The following is an 18,384-nucleotide window of genomic DNA, read 5'->3' on the forward strand; positions in this document are numbered from 1 at the left end:
GAGCTGGAAGCCTGTGCTGAGAGCCTCGCGCGCTCTCAGCCCAGCGTCCGGCGCGCGCTCGAGAGCGAAGCCTCCGCGTCCGCGCGTCCCTGTGCGCGCGCCCCCCCCCAGCCTGAGGCCGTAGGCCGCCAATGGGGCGGGGCGCCGCGCACCGGGGGCGGGGCCGTGACGCGCGTGCCTCGTGACCCCGCTCTCGGCCTGCGCCCGCGGAAGCCGGAAGCGGCGGCTGGGGTTGTGCCGGCGGGGGGCGGAGAAGCAGCGGTGTGAGACCTGGGGCTTGGGAACCCAGTGATGGATCAGGACCCGACAGTGGCGCGGCGGAGAGCGTCGCTGCTGCGGTGGCTGCTGCTGTTATTGCCACTGTGGTCGAAGCTGGCCTTGGGTGCGCTCCCTTTGGGCAGCAGTCCGCGCAGGATCTTGCTCGACCTCCTGTCCGAGCAGCAATTGCTGGAGGTGGAGGACTTGACCATATCCCTGCTACGGGGCGGAGGTTTGGGGCCACTGACGTTACCCCCGGATCTGCCGAATCTGGATCCCGAGTGCCAGGAGCTGCTGCTGGACTTCGCCAACAGCAGCGCAGAACTGACCGGGTGTCTAGTGCGCAGCGCCCGGCCCGTGCGCATCTGCCAGACCTGCCACCTGCTCTTCCAACAGGTCGTCAGCAAGATGGACAACATCAGCCGATCTGTGGGGGTGGGTAGAGGAACACACCCGGCACCTATGCCATGTAGGGCTGGGAGAGGAGAAGGTTGTAATGATGGTCAACTCAGGAGGCTTCATTTTTCCAGCCATAAACAGGGTTGAACTGAATGTGGAGTTTGGGGCATTGGATGGCATTATGGCGCTTGGGGTTTTACATTTTTACCTTTATAGGTGCTGTTGTGCATCCTGTTGGTACTTATTTTAAGATGGATGTGACTTGTTTTCTTGGGGATCCTGCTTTCCAAACTGTCTTCTTCCTTCTCCCTCTCCCGCCGCTTCTGCCACTGCTCCCCCCCCCCCCCCCCCCCCCCCCCCGTCTCAACCTGGAAGTCCCAGAAAGAACCCTTTCTTGAAACTACAGTGGAGTGGAGAAGCAGGTAGTGGTTAGAAGCGTGAGCTTTGTAGCCAGAAGTGTTCAGATTCACCCATTGTTAGCAGTGTGTATTTGGATTAATGATCTTTTCAGAGCCTTAGTTTCCTCAACTATAAAACGAAAACAAAACAACAATAGCTGCTTAATGTGAATGTTAAAAGAATTAAAAGAGATATGTATGCAAGTTCATCTTATTGATTAAGCCAGGGTGGAGCTAGTTGGCCAGGAATCCAATTCCATTCTGCTTATTAGTGCTATACTCTAAGCAAGTTACACTCTCTGCTTGTTTTCTCATTTGTAAAGTGTGGGATAAATGAAGTCAAGGAAAACTGGTACATAGTAATAGCTCTCCATCTATGGGAGTTAAAATTTTAGGAAATGGTAAGTCTGCCCTCCATTCTTGGCACCCTGAAAGCTTTCCTGGTCATGTAGTAGGATTTAATTAAAAAAAAAAAAGGCTATTACTGTTGTAAGTACTGTCTAGGGTATAGACTAGGAAAGTTTTAGAGTGTCACAGTTGGTGAACTGAGTCACAAGGATGCCTGGTAAGGGGAAAACATGAGGATCAAGGGAGGTTGGGGAGTGGGAAAGTTCCTCTTGTGTTGAGGGGACAGCAAGTAATCTCATGAAAATGTGGTTAGAGTTATCTCATAAATCATAATTGATGTGGATAAATATAAACTTGTATATAGTTGCATTGTGCTTTAAGCCAGCTGATATTATTTTACATAAATGGATTTATTTGCATTAAATAAATTCTGTGGTCAATTATTCTGTAAAGAATTGGTTTTTCAAAATAGTTTAAATAAATTCAGGGTTACATGCAGTATTTTCCAAGTGTACTATTAGAGGCTATACATATTTCATATTTAAAAATATGTGTATATATAAAATATATTTCTCTGTGACTTTAAGTACCCATGGATTGTCCCTGTGAACTATAGCAGGGAATAACAGGACATCATATTTGGTTTTGAGCAGTTAGTTGAGTAGTTTTTAGGGTGACTTTTACTATAAAGAACAAGTGCTGTTATGGGCAGAATAGCCATGAGTCATGATACACAGCTTGAATCTTTTGAGGCAGCAAATACTTTTCTAATTTGTGTAGGTACTATAGATTTAAGAAAAAATTATCCCAAACTCTAGTAGTACAGTATTATAGGTATGCATTTCCACATGAGTTCCCCATACAGGGATTCTTTTCCTTCTGTGCCTCAGATTCTGCCAGTAACATAGGCACCTAGCTCACCTCACCCTAGTGTGAAGAGAGTAAAGAGGTGAAAAGAGGCCAGAAAACCTTTTCTCAAATCTGCGTTTCCTCTCCAGTTCATCCTAGACTTTGGTCTCTGTTCCCCTTCTTTCCTCAGTAGAGCTGAAGGTGGTTCATTACCTCAAAAGCATGATTTCTATAGGTGCTTTATGGATTTAGTAGGCTTTTGTGGCTTGGTTTGGAAACTGAACCATTATGTGTAATAATGAACCTATGGAAAAAATGTGTTCTGATTATCATGTGAATGGAACTTGAGGAAATTAGTTGTCTTTTGGGGGGAGGTTTATTTTTCCAGAGCAATGTATTTTCTTTGATTCATTAGACTAGTCTTTCATTTAAATCAGTTTATTTAGCAAGCACCTACTACTTGAATGTTGGGCTGGTAAGAGGATATAGAAGGAGAAAGAGAATAAGGTCCAGGCCTCAAACTATCAGTATGGTTGGAGAAAAAAAATAAACATATTAAGAAAAAGGAAAATATTTCCAGGGTGTTATAAATTATACCATAGCAATGTAGAAGGAAAGGATGAAGGAGATGCTGAAAGTAGGGGACAGAGAGCAAGGTGTGGTTGTTTAATTAGAGAAGACTCACAGGCTGAATTTCTGACCTTCTTTAAGATGAATGGACTCAGCTTGAGAGAGGACAGGAGTTGAACAGGAGAAAAAAGAAAAAAATCTAAGGTTAGAAACTAGCCAGGTTGTTCATGTGGGATAGCAAGCGAATTAGTTTAACTAATGGAATTATCTGATGAGAATCCTATATTCTTTATACTTCCTTGTGGAACTACTGGGACAAGGATCTCATGTAGTTTTGTAACCTCACAGTAAAGAACACAGTGATTTGTGAACCCTGAATGGTGAAACTGATAGGGACATGATTTCATTGATCTGATCAGCCTCATGAGATTGGTTTTAAGGATGCTTTAGTCCCCTCAGATTTTGAGATAGTAAGTTCTATCCTATTATGTTGGCTTATTTAAAACTCAGATGTATCTATGTATCTAAGTACATATTGTTACACACGTTTGTGAAAGTGCCAGTCATTTGGGTTATGCATCTGGAGAGTATTCAACACATTTTTAGGATTAAAGGGTAAAAATGAGAACATAGTATAATCTTTATTTTTACTGTAGGTTAACGAACAAATTCTTAGTAATGTAGGGTAAAGATGGGAGCATAGCATAATATATCTTTGATTAGATATCAGAAGATTTAATTCTTATGCATTCATTCAAAATGTTGAATACCTATTATGTGCAGGCTGTGGTAGTTACTAGTAGTTCTCTTCAAATGAGGAAAGCTTGTTGACTGAAAACAGATGTTAAGGGTATCATCATACAGATAATCATTTAATTCAAGTGTGATAAATATTGTAAAGAAAAAGCCCAGATGTACCAAAGCATATAACCAGGGACTGATCTAGAATGGTTGGGGTTAGGTAAAGAGACCAGTACCTAGAGCTGACACCTGAAATGTGAGAGGGCGTAGGGTGGGGAGAAAAGGTATATATGTAAAGAAATGGCAGGTGTGAAGACTCTGAGGGTTTGGTGTGTTTGAAAATAGCACAGAGAACAGGGAGGCTAGTGATTTGAGCCTGAAAAAGTGGGCAGGTACTAGGTCCTGTGTTCCTTGTAGGGAGTGCTAAGGATCTTAGACTCAGATTTTAAGCAATGCAGTATTGTTGGAAGGATTAATTCTGTGGAATGACATGGTCAGATATGTACTAAAGGCCATTTGGGCAACATGAAAGAAAATGGAGGGGATAGGGCTTGGGGAAGGTAGGGAAAAAGGACATGTGGGGAGATGAATTAGGAGATTATTACAGCGATGTGAGAAATGGTGGTGGGTAGGTTACATGAGGTCCATGTGTGGGGAGAAACAGATTTCGGAGATATTTATGAAGTAGAAATGACAAGGCTTGGTTGTTAATTAAATATGGGGAGTGAAAAAGGAATTGATGATTTCCAGGGTTTTAATAAGAGCAGTTTAGTGACAGGGTTGACATTTAGTGAGATGGAAGAAAGAGCCTGTTTGGTGGGAAATCATCCACTTGATTTTGAATTGTTGGTTTTGAGGTATTTTTAGACACTTTAGGTATTTTTAGAGATAATTGCATATGTGGTTGGGCAATAGATGTCTAGAGGTCTGGACTAGAGATAAAACCTTTAGAAGTGCTAGGCATAAAAATAATCCTTGAAACTACAGCATGGATGAGTATACCTGAAGAAAGAGCGAGAACACTTAAGAGGGCTGTGGGCTCAGCAGCCACGCACAAGGTCTTTGGTTCAGTCCCCAGGACACGCATATGCAAACTCACACGCACAGGTGGAAGCTAAGAGTTGAAGTTTGGAATAGAGGATAAACTATCAATGGAGGCTGGGAAGGAGTCACAGAGATGAAGAAAAATGAAGAGAATGTAGGATCCTATAAACCAAACAAGGGAAGGAGTGGTTATTTGTGTCAAATCCTGCTGAGAGGGTTGAAAGTACATCTATCAACAGCAGCACTATCGCTAACATTAGTAAGAATGGTTTCAATGGATTGCTTGGGGATGCAGCAAGAATAGGGTGGGTTAAACAGTGAATGGAAAATGAGGGAGTGGGAAGAGTGAACCTGCATTACTGTGGGAGTTTGGCCTTAAAGGAGAAATAAGAAAAACATGTCATGAGTGATTTTCTTTGATTTCTTTCAATTCTTTTATCCCTCTATCTCCTTCCTTTTTTCCTTTCCTAAGATGAGAGTGACACATGTTTAAAATTTATTTGTTTATGGAGATGGGCTGACCTCAAACCACTGCATTCAAGTGATTCTCATGCCTCAGCCTTCTGAGTAGCTGGGGCTGCAGGTGCATGCCTGTGCACCCAGCAACATGTTTGAAGGTTGATGGGAAAGGTGAAGACCTTGTAGAGGTGAATGGTTCTGTAAGAGAGAGTGGAGAAACAGATAAGGTCAGTTTCCAGGGAAGGCAGAGTGGGCAGAATCTAGGGTATGCAAGGAGAGGCAGGCACTTTCTCCACTGTAACCCGGGGGTAGAAGGAGAGGGTGAGTGTAGAGTGAGGCGAATCAGAGTTTTGGCTTGATGTCTTCTGTTTCTTCTGCCAACTAGGAGATTGGATCTTCTCTTGAGAGTAAAGAGAAGTCTGTTATCCAAGTTTCAGGGAGTATGGAGAAGATTTGAAATAATGGTTATAAAAAGGAGAGCAGCAAGAAAGTGAGGAGTGTAGTTTAGGATTATGGATTTATGCTGGAAACAGTCTGCTTGGTTTTTAACTTTTTGCCAGCTGCTCCCAACTTCCTAGGTGCAGGTTGAGGAATGTGGATGATCGGGTTCATGATAGTGAGGATTCTGCCAAATGATGATGGCACATTTGGGTATTAACAATTTTAAGTATAAATCAAGGACCAGTATTTCAGCTACTTGTGTTAGGTGTTCGAGTTTCCTCCTGTGGGAACTTAATGTATAGATGAAAAATCTGGACACACATAGAGGTGGATATCATGCTATAAGAAACAGCCTCGGGCAGTGGTAGAACACTCAGCTAGCATATGCGAGGCCCTAGGTTCGATCCTCAGCACCACATATAAATAAATAAATAAATAAAGTTTAAAAAAAAAGAAAGAAAGAAACAGCCTCAGTGTGGTTAAGTAGCTTATCCAAGGTCATGCAGAGGAAGAGGTAGTCTTTGAATTCAGGTGGATGACACTAATTTTATAGAAGTGTTAGGAGGATGAAGTGGGCTAATGCTCTTGGAGCATTTAGAACTAACTGCTCAACAAATGCATCATCATCGTTGGGATTATTCATCACTTCCTTTCCATCTCCAGTGTTGCCTCCATCTTTTCATCAGACGAACTATGGGAATATTCAAATTAGTCTCGCTGCCTCCTCACCCTAAATATCATGAGCTAGACATTTGTTCCCCACACTCTTACTTTCCTTGTCACTGTCCTCAGAAGTCTTCAAGAATTTCCTACTGACCCTCATGAGCCTTAAGGCCTTTCCCATCCGTGTTTTAACTTACCCTTCTGATGTCTTTCATTATGGGTACCAACTTTCATTATGGGGACTCTAGCGATATTTGTCTACTGAATATCACATAATCACTTTTAACATATGATCCTTTTATTCTACAGTTTAGAATTCTTTTTCCTTTCTCAAAAGGATGTCTTCCTCACCTGAGCTATTCCTCATGTTGAGCATCTGTACAGGCCATACTGTATTTATTTTTTAGCAGGGGTGAGGGCTACTGGGGACTGAACCAGGAGCACTCTACCACTGAGATACATCCTTAGCCCTTTTTACTTTTTATTTTGAGAGAGGTTTTCACTAAGTTGTCCAGGCTGACCTTGAACTCAGAGACCTTCTGTCTCAGCCTGTGAGTAGGTGGGATTACAGGTATGTACCACTACAGCTGGCTATGCTGTATTGGTTTTTTAAGTTACTAGTTATCAATTTGTGGAGATGCAACTTAAGTAACTGACTACACTTAGCCAAATATATCCACTTACAGCATTCCAGGTTGGTAGCAAGGTAGCTAGGTGAAATACCATATAGCAGTTACTGTGTGCCAGATGTTATATTAAGTGATTAACATGTTATTTCATTTAATATAGTAACTGTAGGACTCATGATTATGAAACTGAGCCCCAGGCAGTTTAGGTCAGCTGCCCAAGATTATCAACTACTGATCTAGGCTTGTTGGATTTCTTGGCTAAGCTCTATTTAAAATAAAAAGCAGAATATGGTGGTGTATGCCTGCAATCCCAACAACTCAGAAGGCTGAGGCAGGAGAATTGCAAGTTTGAAGCCAACTTAATGAGACCTTGTCTCAAAAATAAACAATAAAAGAGGCTGTGGATGTAGCTCATGGTAGAGTGCCCTTGGGTTCAGTCCCCAGTAATCACGCCCTTGAAAAAAAATTTCTCCTACTACTTGTATTACTTTGAGATCACTTCAGGAAAATAACTTTAAAATGTTTTGTTCAATTCATTATTTTAAAAGCAAGTACTCATTTGCATCTTTTAACGAGATGACAAAACTAAATCACAAAGAGGATTAGCTTTCAGAAATGAATGTCAGTAATATTTTAAAGCAAGAATCTTTGCTTTAAGCCTGCCTTTCTTTCTTTCTCACCCCACACAGCTGATCAGTTCTTTCCCTAGAGTTACCACTGTTTCTTATTACTCATCCCATTGCATAGCTCCTTACCTGTGTCTTCAGGGAGGTTCTGGAAGCCCTAGTATTGATGGCGTTCTCATACTTTTATGTGCTCAAAACTCCAGGATTTGTTTGGTTTCTGGCAAATAGCAGGAGTTAAATAATTGAAGGAATGAATGGTCAGTAGAATACAGTTTTTTGCTTGGAACACAAAGAAAAGTAAACAGTAAGGATTAAGTAATTTAGGAGCTTGGGTTTATTTGCATAGCATGAGTTTCTCTCATGATTAAGATGATCTGTAGAAAGCATATTTTCCTGTCTGAGTACCAACTATTTGGATACTAACTGGATATGTCACTGGATTTTCTCGTGTATTGTAAGACTTTGAACCAAAAATTGCTCAAAAGATGAAACCAAATAATTTGTGATCATCTACCCACAAATTAAAAATTCTGTATGTGTATGTATATATGTACACATGTGCATGTAAACATATGTTCACTGTAAAAAAAATTAAACAGCTTAAGAGAAGTAAAAGTAAAAACTGCTATATTTCCGTTATCCACAGATACTTACTGCTGCATTTTGGTAATGTTCCAGAATTTTTCCCCATGCATAAAAAGTAAGAGATTATGACACACAAGCAACTGAGACATAATTAGTTGAGACTGTACTATAGAAGCAAATACTTGTTAAAGAAGGAAAGATTTTCTTTTCTTGCAGGTGAAATGGATGCCAATAATGATAGCTGCTAATTGTTTCATTATCATTATTACTATTAATATCACCATTGTCTGATCACATCAGAATCTTACAAGGTTTATAATAAATGTTTTAATTATTTTATAAGATGTTTGCCTCAAGTTGTTTGAAAAGTCTAAAAATACTCAAATTGTATTTTTCTATCTTTTATTTTCAGAATACTTCAGAGAGTCAGAGTTGTGTCAGAAGTCTTTTAATGGCAGATAGAATGCAAATAGTTGTGATTCTCTCTGAGTTTTTTAATACCACATGGAAGGAGGCAAATTGTGCAAGTAAGTAATTCCTCCATTTTAACATTGCACTTGATTCAGTGGTATAGATGACAGATTTTATTTTAGTTGATTTAAAAAGCTCTGAAACTATATAATGCTTTTTATTACTAACTTTAAATGAACTGTCATTAGCATCATGGTTTGTTATTGGTAACTACTTGGGCAAATACTGAAAGTTAGAAAAGTGTAACAGAATAATATGAGCTTTGAAGTCAGACGTGGGTTTGATCCTGACCCCTGCTACTTACCAGCTGTCAGATTTTAGGCCATTAACTTTGCCTCTTGAAACTTCAGTTTCCTCATTTGTAAATTGGTGGTAATATTCAAACCTCTCTTAAATGATTGTTTTAAAAATTAATTATTCAAGAGACTCTTAATTTTGCAATTAAGATTAATTTGTCCCAGACATATGACCATATGAAAGAAACAAGGTGTAGAGAAGTTGGATATCTTCTGTCCTAAAAGTACATGTGTACTTTCAGGGAAGTGAACTGGATAGCTGAGTGGGCAGGAAAGGAAGACCTGGTTTTCACTCTGTTTACATTTGTGCCCTTTGAATTTTATGGTGCATGTATTTAATACCTGTTCAAAATGTACAGAAATTTTAAAAGCAGAACATTCAAATTTGTGATGAGAATATGTTAAAGGTAGAGAGATTGGTTGTTTTCTTTTCCAGGGTAATGCATTTAAAAACTTACCTCCCATTCATTGTTTTGTTTATACTTTAAAATTTATCATGACTTACATTTAGTATTTCAAGTGGAATTAAAATAGTTTTCTATAATTTTGGACTCCTCAAATTTCTCAACTGTTTTCTGTTTATTTAGTGCTAGGCATTCTAAGACAAGCATTTTAACTAGAATCTGTACCAAATTACATTGTAGCGCTTCTCATTATGCTCCCTGCATACCTATTTAATAATAACAATATAGACATTTTCTGAAAATGTTATTTAAAGGATTATTCAAATAATTTAAACTATCAAAATTTAAGAAAGCATTCTTGCTTAGACAACATACACTTGTATAAAGATGTAGCATGAGAAAAGGAATTTGAAGGAAGGAAAAAATTGGAAGCTAAGCAAGGTAACAAGTCAGCAGTTAAATAAAAAGTCTAGAACTAAATTCAAAAGGTTTTATGACTGTTCATTTTAGAGGACAGTGTTTTTTCATGAGTTAATGCCTCACATTTTTTCCCTTTTTCTCAGGGGATTGACCCAGGTTCTTAGGAACACACTCTGATGCTGGGTTACCCCCAGAGCCACCTAACTTCGTGGTTTTTTTTTTTTTTTTTTTTTTTTTTAAATATTTTTTTAGTGTTGACAGACCTTTATTTTATTCATTTATTTATATGCAGTGCTGAGAATTGAACCCAGTGCCTCACACATGTGAGGCAAGCACTCTACCATTGAACCACAACCCCAGCCCATAACTTTGTGTTTTAAAGTACTGTTTGACCAGGTGCCATGGTGCATGCTTGTAATCCCAGTGGCTGAGGAGGCTGAGGCAGAAGGATCAGGAGTTCAAAGCCAGCCTCAGCAATTTAGCTATGCCTCCCAGCAAGACTGTTTCTCTAAATAAAATATTAAAAAGGGGTTGTGGATTTGGCTCAGTGATTAAGTTCAATCCCCAGTACTAAAAAAGAAAACAACAACAACAAAAAATTAAAGTGTAGTTTCACAAATTCATTGTACAATCTCCATTTTAAGAAATATAAATACACTTAGACCCACTAAAGTTTAACTTTTATACTGTAGACATAGACATGTTTCATATCCTTTTTTGGTAATACTCGTGATTGAACCAAGGGCCACATGGTTGCATGTGCTCTACCACTTAGCAACATCCCCAGCCCTTTTTAAAAATAATTTCGGTTTGAGATAGGGTCTTGCTAAGTTGTCCAGGCTGACTTTGAGCCTGTGATCCTCCTGCTTTGGCTTCCCAAGGAGCTAGGATTACAGGTGTGTACCACCATAAACAGCTTAAAAGTCAGATCTTTTACTAAAAATATAAATGTAAAGTACTCTCCACCTCCTGCAAGATCAATTAGTACTACCTAAAATTCAAACTAGATAATGTATAAAAATGCCTTTTAAAAAATGAAATTATATATGTTATAATGTCAGCCCTACACTGATCAGGCATCAGCAGCTTCATCTTTAACAACCTCAGATCTATTAAGCCATTGATTTCATTGGATCCTAGCTGTCTTATGTTGATAATTAGTCATACAAATACTTCTTTTTAGCTTTACATGTAAAAGAAAAATCAATGTCCTGTCTATCCAGTCTTTTTTTTTTTTTTTTTAAATCAGGGACTTTAAAAAAGTGTAATTACTCTTTTAATAAAATGGCAGAAGATGATCACGTCACACTAAAATTTTAAACTAATCATGCTCAATTAGAAATTTGATTAGGGTGCTGTCATTTTGTATATATATACAAAAATCACAATATAAATATTCAAAAACCAACTTCTGGATAAATATCTTTTTATTTAAACACAAAGAATGATCAGCTTTCTCAGAATCTGTGTGAAATTGTTAAGCATGAGCCACTAGCCCACTTATCTTTTTTTAATTATTATTAATTGTTCAAAACATTACAAAGCTCTTGACATATCATATTTCATACATTTGATTCAAGTGGATTATGAACTCCAATTTTTACCCCGTATACAGATTGCAGAATCACATGGGTTACACATTCACTTTTTTACATACTCCCATACTAGTGTATGTTGTATTCTGCTGCCCTTCTTATCCTGTACTATCCCCCATCCCCTCCCCTCCCCTCCTCTCCCCTCCCATCTTCTCTCTCTACCCCATCTACAGTAATTCATTTCTCTCTCTTGTTTTTTTTCCCTTTCCCCTCACTTCCTCTTATATGTAAGTTTGTATAACAATGAGGGTCTCCTTCCATTTCCATGCAATTTCTCTTCTCTCTCCCTTTTCCTCCCCTCTCTCGTCCCTGTTTAATGGTGATCTTCTTCTCATGCTCTTCCTCCCTGCTCTGTTCTTAGTTGCCCTCCTTATATCAAAGAAGACATTTGGCATTTGTTTTTTAGGGATTTAGCCCACTTAGTTACCTTTTTCAGTGATCAGATTTTTAAATTTGCAGATACATAGTTGATAAATGATGCCAGTAGTAGGGATCTTAATAGTAAATAGTAAAGAGTTGGTATAATCTATCATCTACAAGGAAAAATGGAAAGGAAAAAAATTACAAAAGAAGAACAAAGACCACTAATTTCTTTAAAAAGTTTGTTTTTAACTCAGACTTAAACCAATATGTGATCCATTTTGTACAAATGTATATCTTGAAATAAAATGTCTATTTCCTTTTTCCCTTTGCTAGTAAGTACAAAACTATTAATTATATAAGTTAAAAAATTAAATGAATTTAAGAGGCTCTCTTTGTGCTCCTGTAATGAAATACCACAGATTATGTAATTTATAAACAATAAAAATTTATTTCTCACCATCCTGGAGACTGGGAAGTCTAAGATCATGGCTCTAGCAGGTTCAGTGTCTGGTGAAGGCCTATTCCTCAAAGATGGCACCATCTGCTCTGTCCTCACATGGCAGAAGGGACAGAAAGGGCAACAGGGGAACAAAAACCATGTCTTCACATAGCAGAAGAGTGGAATAGCCAAAAAGGACAAAACTCTGTGTAAAACTTGTTTTGTAAGAACCTTAATCCCGTTCATGAGGAAGGAGTCCTCATTGACTTAATCAGCTTTAAAGGCCCCATCACTTGTTACTTAATGGTCATATTGGCCATTAAATTTCAACACCCTAGCCCCCCAAATTCATGTTATTCTCACATGCAAAACACATTCATTCCATCCCAATAGTCCCCAAAGTCTTAACTTGTTCTAGTATCAATTTTAAAGTCTATGTTCAGCCCAGAGCAGTGGCACATGCCTATAATCCCAGGGACTCTGGAGGCTGAGGCAGGAGGATTGTGAGTTCAAAGCCAGCCTCAGCAAAAGTGAGGCTTTAAGCAACTCAGTGAGACCCTGTCTCTAAGTAAAATATAAAATAGGACTGGGGATGTGGTTCAGTGGTTGAGTGCCCCTGAGTTTAATCCCTGGTGTCCCCCTCCCGAAAAAGTTTACATTCAGAGCTTCACTGAAATATCGAAGCCAGATGTAGGTATGCTAATCTCTATAATAAACAGCGGTTATTAAGCTTATCAAACAGGCAAGTGCCACATTGTCTGGTTCTTGTGTCTTAATTTTTAACTAAAGTGGAGTGCAGGGGCACATGTCTGTAATCCTAGCAACTTGGGAGACTGAAGCAGGAGGATTGCAAGTTTGAGGCCCGCCTTTGCAACTTACTGAGACCTTATCTGAAAAATATAAAGGGTTGGAGATGTAGCACAGTGGCAGAATGCCCTGGGGTTCAAACCCCAATACCATCCCCCCCATTTTAAAATTTTATTTATTTATTTATTTATTTATTTTAAATTTATTCTTTAGTTTTCAGTGGACACAACATCTTTGTTTGTATGTGGTACTGAGGATCGAACCTTGGCCCCATGCATGCCAGGCGAGCACACTACCGCTTGAGCCACATCCCCAACACCCCCCCATTTTTTAAATTAAAAATATAAAGAAAAATATTTTTGTATAGCTGTACAATGTATGTGTTTTAAGCTAAATGTTATAAAAGATTCAAAAAGCTTAAAAAATATAAAAGTTCATGGAATAAAAAAGTTACAATAAGTTAAGTTAGTTTATTATTGAAGAAAAATCTTAGGAATAAATTTACTGTAGCCTAAGTGTGCAGTATTTGTAAAGTCTACAGTTAATATTCTAGGCCTTTGTAATCACTCACCCAGAGTAACTCACTCACCCAGAGTAACTAGTTCTGTAGGGACCACTCATGGTCAGTGCCCTAAATAGGTTGCCATTTTAAATTTTTTGTACTGTATTTTTATTCTGCCTTTACTATGTGTTTATTTTTAAATTTTTATTTTATTTTATTTTATTCTAATTTGTTATATTATTATATGTTTAGGTGTACAAGTAGTTAATCATTGTGTTAGTAGCAAGCTTTATTGGTTTGTGGCTGAAGAGCATGACACTATATCATGTAGCCTAGGTCTGTGGAAGGCTGTACTATCTAGAGTTGTTTACATACACTCTGACTTTCACACAATGAAAAAATTATAAAATGAAGCATTTTTCAGAATGTGTCCCTGACCTTAAGTTATGCATGACTGTATTCAGATCATAGAAGTGGCTATTTGAATTTTTGTAAAAATAGTATTATTTGAAAATATAAACATATAAAGATATTGTTAGAAGGGATATTATTAAAAATAATACACAGCCCAAAACCTCTACTGGATTTAACTTTTTTTTTCCTCCTTCTTTGGCAGTGCTAGGGATTGAACTCAGGGACTTGTACATGCTAGGCAAGGTCTCTACCACTGAGCCACATCCCCAGCCCAATTTAACTTGAAATAGGGTTGGCACCTAGTTTCTGGGGTGATTGTTTAATGAAAAGAAGGGTAGGAATCCAATAGAGAATGAGTGCCATCCACGTTCCTTTTTTTCTTCAGAATTTCTGTCTTTGAATAGTATTGCTCTTGATAGGAAATGAATTATTAGAAGTTGATGGAACATCAAAAGAAACGTTAAGAGTCCGGCTCTTCACCTGTGGTGTATATACACAATGGAATATTACTCAGCATTGAAAGAGAATAAAATAATCGAATTTGCAGGTAAATGGATAGAGTTGGAGAATATTATGCTAAGTGAAGTAAGCCAATCCCAAAAAACCAAAGGCCAAATGTTTTCTCTGATATGTGGATGTTGATCCATAATGGGGGATGGGAGTAATGGAGGAACTTTAGATAGGGCAAAGGGGAAGGAGGGGAAGGGGGGGATGGGGGATAGGAAAAATGGTGGAATGAGATGGATATCATTACCCTAAGTACATGTGTGAAGATACGAATGGTGTAACTCTACTTTGTGTACAACCAGGGACGTGAAAAATTGTGCTCTATATGTGTACTATGAATTGAAATGCATTTTGCTGTCATGTAGAACAAATTAGAATACATAGATTTTTTTAAAAAAGAGTCCAGCTCTTCCTACCACTGTACAAATAACATGGATATTAGCTTTTCCTTGTGGAGAATGACTGCTAAGGGGTAAAGAAACTATATAAATGATTTCTCCTGTACAGAATTATAAAGCTGTTAGCAGTAATATATTGTTGACATAGGAATATATAGCCTTGTTATTGAGACCTTACCTGGTTATCTTGTATATACCAAGTTGAATAATTAGAAGAGTGACCAGATTTGATAAAACTATGGACTGTTTTATTGTCAAGTGTTTTTTTTTTTTTTTTTTTGGCAAGTAGTATATATCATGAACTATTATTGTATTAAGAAGGGCCTCCAAATTTACTATTTCAGATGTTTGCTCTTACGTGGTAAAAACACTTTTTCTTTGTGAGCAGCCTATATCTACAGTGATATGAATGATAATTTATGATTACAACAATGCTATTGAACCACTATGTAATCCTGATATACATTCTGATTCATAATAGGAAGATTAACCTGAAATTAGTACATATGGCTTATGCACTGATGTTTGAAAAGTCAACAGTGAAACTTACTGGTTAACCAGAAGGTCAGTTAGTGAGAGCTCTTTCCCATATTTTACCTAGTGGAAATGGACTACTAAGCATCAGGGTTTATTTATTTGTATCTTTAAAATGTCTACGTTTTCTTATTAAGTTTAATTAAAAGTTTCCACAGTTTACTTTAGATATAATGAAGCTTGCCCTGTTAGTGATTATTGTTTTCTATAAAACTGATTTTGAAAACAGCAGAGTTCTTTATACAAACTTGTAATAGATGCCAAATACTGTATTTAAAGATGCATACTTCCCATTATGATGATTTTTTGGGCTTCTGTGAAAGGTCTTCACTTAGATCCTTAGCACCTTTAAGATTGCCTCTTAAGCTGAAGCCTGAGCCCTCACTGAGACAGAAACTATGCTAATGTGTCCTTGATGAGGCTCCATTGATTATCTGAGAGAGGGAAATTCATAATGACCACTTCACTTAGTGCTTATAGGAAGCTTTATAATTGCTAATATTCTTTAACTTACTAATTTCTAAAATACATAGCTTCTCACTGTTTATAACCTTATGCCCCAGTTTCAGGAAAAGGATAAAAGAGGAATTTACTGAAGTTCCTTTGTTTTGAAGCAGAAAGTCAGGGCTTTTTAATAATGAAGACATTTTTAACCCTATTAAATAATGAACTCCTTTGTGCCTTATGATTCTGCTAACAGTTATTGAAAAAGTTTTGATGGTTGAGTACAGTGCTTAACCAGATGACAAGAATGTATTAGCTTTTAGTTTAACTTGCAGATTATCTTCAGTGAAATGTAAATGGCTATTAGTAAAATACAAGAGATTATGTCTTTTTGTTCTTCAGAGAAGCTTTGTTTATAAATTACTTTTTAAATAAAGAAATTATTTTAATTATGTATCATGTGTAGAAAAATTGCTATGGTCTCTCATAGTAAAAGGCTTTATAGTATTGCAGGTAGTGCTGGGACACATGCTGCTTTCCTTCTTATGTTGTATACATTAGTTGTCATGACATGACTCATCATAACACAGATGTCCTGTTCTGTGGATGAAATTGTGCTCTCTCAACTTCCCTGCAAGGCATCAAACACAGAATGTGTTGTTCAGTCTTATTAACTTAAAATACTAATATTCTGTGTCTATGTAATTGTGTTTATACACACACACACACACACACACATACTTTGCCTCATCCCTAAGAGAATTCAAGAGTACTTCATGGGGCATTTACACACACACACAAACACACCCACACACAAACACACATTTTCTTTTTTTGGGGGGAGGTACTGGGGACTGAATTCAGGGACACTCAACCACTGAGCCACATCCCCAGCCCTATTTTGTATTTTATTTAGAGACAGGGTCTCCCTGAGTTGCTTAGCACCTTACTGTTGCTGAGGCTGGCTTTAAACCCAACATTCTCCTGTCTCAGCCTCCTGAGCCACTGGTATTATAGGTGTGTGCCACTGCACCTGGCCACACACACATTTTAAATAATTTATTTTTTGAATTTTGTGAAAACTGACAATGGAATAATATATTTAAATAGTAAAAAAAAAATGGTACAATTAGGAGAATATAGGAGTCTGGAAAGTATATTTGGTATTTCTGTGCCTTGTGAACTTGGTATATGGGCCTCAATATACCACCTCATTTCTCTGGCTTAGTTTCTTAGTTTCAGTTTGTAAAATGAACCCTCAGATTTTTAAATGATCGGGTGAACAGTTAGTATGGAACTCATGATCTTGGGAAAACAAAGCTGCAGAGAATGTAGAGTATACAAGTTCAGAGAGAGAAGAATCTAGGAATTGGTTTACTAAGAGGGCCCCATGTTCACTGGGTTCACAGGGGGCCCTGCACAGGCCGGGTGTATGAGGGAGTGAATGGGGTGAATTCTAGTTGGCTTCTGAGGCAAGAGTGCCCTTTCATAATTCATCCACCTGGAGGGGGAGCCTTTTTCTAATTTGCCCAAAGGAGTCTTAAAGTGCTGGTTGCTGCTGCCCAGTTTACCCGGTTCGGGTTTCATCTTGGTTGCCAACTCTGAGTTGGTAGAGACTGCCTGAATCCCTGCACGGTGTAAGATGTCTGTGTGCTGGATGGAGGAGCCATGGCATGTGTTTGTTGACTCTGAGTCTTGAACTTTTTAATCGTCAAGAATATAGCTGTGAATGTGTCGTTTATTTTGCTGTGTTTGAGAGTACAAGCTCAAGAATCAGACTGAGTACACAGGCTGGCTTTTTGCTTATCAGTTTCATGTCCTTGGGCAACCTCCTTAATTTCTCTAAGCTTCTTATTCTTGCCTCATAGAATCATTGCAAGAATTGAGTAAGTAAATGTGTTTCAAATATAAGCGTAGTGCTTGGAACATAACAATTACTCAGCACATGCCAGCTTTCATTGTTGTGATTGTTGTTTTTCATAGTGCATGAGACATCCTTTGGTGTTGTGTCCCAGTGTCTACCTGTTCAGCTCTTTCTTGTCTACCAAAGAGTTCCATTTGGATATTGCAGTAGTTTTCTATGGTATCTCTCCACTCCTGGTTGAAAGATTTTTTTTTTTTTTTTTTTGGTGGTGGTATTAGGAATTGAACCCAGGGCCTTGTGCAAGTGCTCTTGGAAGGCAAGTGCTCTTCCACTGAGTTACATCCCCAGCCCTTTTGTTTTATTTTGAAACAGGGTCTTGCTAAATTGCCCAGGCTGGCCTCGGACTTCATTTCTTCTGCCTTGGCTTGAGTAGCTGGGATAACAGGCATGTACTACCACGCATGGCTGAGAAGATACTCTCAGTTGGCGTTAACTTTCTGAGTCAGGTGGATGCCATATAAAGCTGTCTGTGGAAATTAAGGGGGACAGGAATTGGACTGGGGACTAGGGAATAGAAAATATTTGGAACATTCCTGTGGAACATCCCTGTAGAGCAATTAATGGGGCATCTATGATGATGTGATTTCATAGGTCACATGAATTTGATTCGGGTTCTTTTAGTATAATTTTAGAATTTTATGTAATTGTGTTCTAGAACCAGAATCAGGAGTAGAGAAAGCAGATGGAAATGTTTGTGGGTATGTGGAAGGCAATGATTTGAGAAGATTAGTTAAACTGCAACCACCACAAGTGGGATCTGAAGCCCTGCTGTTGAGCCTGACTTGGAGATGATAGGCTGAGAACTCAGGGAGAGAAAAAGACAAAGGGAAGATGAAGAGTAGATTCACTAAAGAGG

General features: G+C 38.3%; 1 protein-coding gene across 1 annotated transcript in view; it reads left to right on the forward strand.

Moving 5' to 3' along the window:
* The first annotated feature begins 212 nt into the window (after positions 1-212).
* Positions 213-18,384, forward strand: part of Ostm1 (osteoclastogenesis associated transmembrane protein 1) — a 30,229-nt gene continuing 12,057 nt past the window's right edge. Inside the window, exons 1-2 of the mRNA XM_076859878.1 lie at positions 213-693; positions 8,423-8,537. Of these exons, the coding sequence (XP_076715993.1) occupies positions 292-693; positions 8,423-8,537 (517 nt within the window). The 5' untranslated portion in view covers positions 213-291. The remainder of the gene's footprint in view (positions 694-8,422; positions 8,538-18,384) is intronic.

The sequence above is a fragment of the Callospermophilus lateralis genome, chromosome 6 (genome assembly GCF_048772815.1).
Source record: "Callospermophilus lateralis isolate mCalLat2 chromosome 6, mCalLat2.hap1, whole genome shotgun sequence".
NCBI lineage: Eukaryota > Metazoa > Chordata > Mammalia > Rodentia > Sciuridae > Callospermophilus > Callospermophilus lateralis.